The sequence below is a fragment of the Grammomys surdaster genome, unplaced genomic scaffold (genome assembly GCF_004785775.1).
Source record: "Grammomys surdaster isolate TR1022 unplaced genomic scaffold, NIH_TR_1.0 67, whole genome shotgun sequence".
NCBI lineage: Eukaryota > Metazoa > Chordata > Mammalia > Rodentia > Muridae > Grammomys > Grammomys surdaster.
In genome coordinates, this window is record NW_021604569.1 from 12368348 (window position 1) to 12371823 (window position 3476).

The 3476-nt window shown below is 43.2% G+C and overlaps 1 protein-coding gene across 1 annotated transcript in view; it reads right to left on the reverse strand.

Annotated features, from left to right (window-relative positions):
- Positions 1-601: 601 nt before the first annotated feature.
- The window catches only part of Wdr92 (WD repeat domain 92), a 21563-nt gene continuing 18688 nt past the window's right edge, over positions 602-3476 (reverse strand). Inside the window, exon 8 of the mRNA XM_028777597.1 lies at positions 602-1765. Coding sequence (XP_028633430.1) covers positions 1558-1765 — 208 coding nt within the window. The 3' untranslated portion in view covers positions 602-1557. The remainder of the gene's footprint in view (positions 1766-3476) is intronic.

Here is a 3476-nt window from a genome sequence, read left to right on the forward strand (position 1 = left end):
TTTTTTTTTTTTTTTTGGTTTTTTGAGACAGGGTTTTTCTGTATAGCCCGGGTTATCCTGGAACTCACTCTGTAGACCAGGCTGGCCTCGAACTCAGAAATCCGCCTGCCTCTGCCTCCCAAGTGCTGGGATTAAAGGCGTGCATCACCACTGCCCAGCTTGCAAGCAGCCTTTTTAAAGATCAGTTTTATTTTTATTGTGATATAATACCCACAACCTCATTCCTTTTAAAATGTGCTTTGTATTTGTATGTGTGCATGCTGTGCATATGCAGTGGTCAGGGTTGCATGTCTGTCTCTTTCCACTTTATTCACTGAGATGAGAGCCCTCAGAACTCAGCAAGCACCTAACCCCCCACAACTATGTTCTATAAAAGCATTTTGGGAATAAAGACTTCATTGGTTTTGTAAATTATGAATATTCTAGGTGTCTTTGTACTTTTGAACGGAGCTGGGGGACACAAGGTTTAATGTGAGTATGATTAATCCAGTCCGTCAGGAGGCTCAGCTCATGATGCGGGCCAGAGTCAAGAGCAGTGAACTACGGTGTACGTAACCAAGAGGAAGAGAGGGAAAACAAAGCAAAAGAATCAAAGCTTCCACATATTTTAAAAACCTGTTTGTTTATTTTAAAAATATATTTTAAAGGTTTGACAAAGTTTTAAAAAAAAAATCATTCCAGTCTTCAATCATCACTTACCACAGTCAAAAGACAACCAAGGCTTATATCTGAGTAATAGAGAGATGGTTGGAAGTCACAGTATTTTACCAGTTACACTGCTAAAAACAGCTCTCCAGGCTGGCCAGTTGAACTGTGTTCTTCTGGTACTTTACAGACCAAGTGAAGTGATTCCTAGTGGAAGCACAAATGTACAGAGAAAGCACAGAGCTATGCAGATACAGAACGAACTTAAAATACAGTTAAATAACAACTACTGACTTTGGCTTTTTTAAAAAAAATTTTTTTTAATTTAAATACAATTTTATTTTTTAAGTTTCTAAGAATGTGCCTGTGTCTGTAAGTATCACTGCCCAATACAGCCAGAAAATGGCATGAGATGCCCTGCGACTGGAGTTACAGGGGTTGTGAGCCACCTGATATGGATACTCGGAACCAAACTTGGGTCCTCAGCAAGAGCATCCAGCACTCTTCTCAGAGAGCCATGTCTTCAGTGCCAGTGACCAGCTGTATTTAAAGGCAGGGTCTCAATATGCTGCCCAGGCTAGTCTTGATCTTATGGGCTATCCTGATCTGCTTGCACCAGCCTGGTAAGTAGCTGGTACCACAAGCAAATACCACAGCTCCTGGCTCTAATTTTTTTGAGTAGAAACATGGGAAAAAGGAACACAGCTGGCCCTGGTGTGTGGTACCTTCACATGCAGCAGCATGCTGGTCTGGCCACCAAACACCCAAAGATGCTCGAGGCTGGCTGGCTTTGTGCCTGTAGCTGTCATTCATCAGTCAAGTCCAACCGTCTTCAATGAGGCCAGAGGATGCAGAACACAACTCAAATTCTGTGAGTAACCCTCTGGACAATTTCAAGTTCAAAGCCTTGGGTCAAATGGTCTGGAGCTTTGTAACTATTAGCACACGCACCATCTGATCAAAGGAACTACAGATGCAGAGCCCCCTTTTGTCAGGACTCCAGTCCAAACTGGAGACGGGCTGAGTAGACACAGTCACGTTCTGCAGAAGGCTGATGGAACCTGCCACTCCCATCTCTAAGCCCTCTGAATCTTTCTTTGTCCGCCGAGTAGGGTATTCACTAAAAAACAAGAGCAGAGTGGTAAGAGGGAGAGCTTGGAATCCACTCGTGTGTTTCTCTATGTAAGCTCCAGTGACTTGTTATTTCTCAGCTGATTACTGAAGCAGCACTTACGACTTATTGAACTTACATGAGTAAAGACAGAATTTCACCCTTAGCCCTAGTCCAACACACCTCAGGCAATGGTGACTTGTCCTGCAAACACAGCACCTCTGTTCAACATCTGCCTGTGCTTCTTCATCTTTTTTTTTTTTTTTTAAATATGGATGCTATAGGTTGGTCTGATTTGGGGCTCTCCATAATCTTTTGTTGTAATTCTTTCCTAAGTTTGATGGCTAGACACCATGGGTAATGAGTGTACAACAGAAAAGGCTGTAGGTAATATTTACAAAAGGTCATTTAACACATCCACAAGAGAACTGATATCATTCCCCACACCAGAGTCCACCATTTAGACCTAGCCTGAAGACCTTCTTTGTACTATCACTGTGGGAGTGTCACTGGGGAGACATTTTAAAAACTACTGCTTTCACCAAAGAAAAAGTAATGCTAAGAACATCTGATTTTTTTTTCAGCTAAAAGTATAAAATTTTCAGCCAATTAAAGGGAAAGTTAAGCAACTAAATAATACCTGATATAGATCTGAAAGGTAGGAAAAAAGAAACAACCTTCTCTCAGACATGTTTTAAGGCTCTAAGGAATACCTCCTCACTGGGCCATTCAGAACCCACTGCTTATCAACTATGCCATTTTGTGAATGCAAAAACCCTGAAACCAACCAAGCAACAAAACATAAGCCAGATCCAGAGGCTAAGAGGCACAAAGCAATCAGACATAGTAGAAATGGAGGAGAAACCACAGGGAGAAAGCACGTTCTCTTCCTTTTAGAGCCAACAAACTACTTTACTTAAAACAGATAATATATGTTTCCCTCCCTCCCTCCCTCCCTCCCTCCCTCCCTTCCTCCCTCCCCGTGGTGGTACACATCTGATACTTTACTCACATCTCTTAGTGAAGTTAAGAGTTACTTAGTATTAAAACATAAAGGCCATGTATGGTTGTGCACTCCTTTAATCCCAGCACTCAGGAAGCAGAGGCTCCACTAACCTGAGGCCAGCCTTGTCTGTAAAGCAGCTGCTGGCCAGTCAGGGGTACATAGTGAGACCTCATCTCAAAAAGCCAGAACAATAACAACAGAAACATAAGTAATTGCTTCTATTGTCTACATATTACCTATGCAAGAGTTTTCATTTGTGTTTTCAATGTCTGAGAGCTCACCAGCATCTTCTCTTGCAATGCCTGGGGAGGTACCCTGTGAATGCTGACACCCTGACTGCACTCTCAGGGCAGAGCCATGAGCACAAGTTAAGCTCCAGTGCGTTTGTTTCAGCCACTGCTCTCTGCTGGCACAAGAAGCTTCCCAGCAAAGCTCCAAAGCAGCATTGACAAAGTACACAAGTCACCTGCTGCAATAATGTTCGATGCTCACCCTAAGGTGACCTCCAGGAGTGGGCTGATCCCTCCCTGGACAAAGAGTTTCCTCCACAAGCACCAGTACTGAAAACCAGGCTGTCTAGGTGCTGCCTGTGATCTCACTCCTAGGCAGGCACACAGAGCTGGACATTCATCCCTAAGGTACCCATTCAGATAGCCAAGCCATAACCAGGGAGCTTCCAGATCAACAAATAAAATGGATAGTGATCAAGATGTC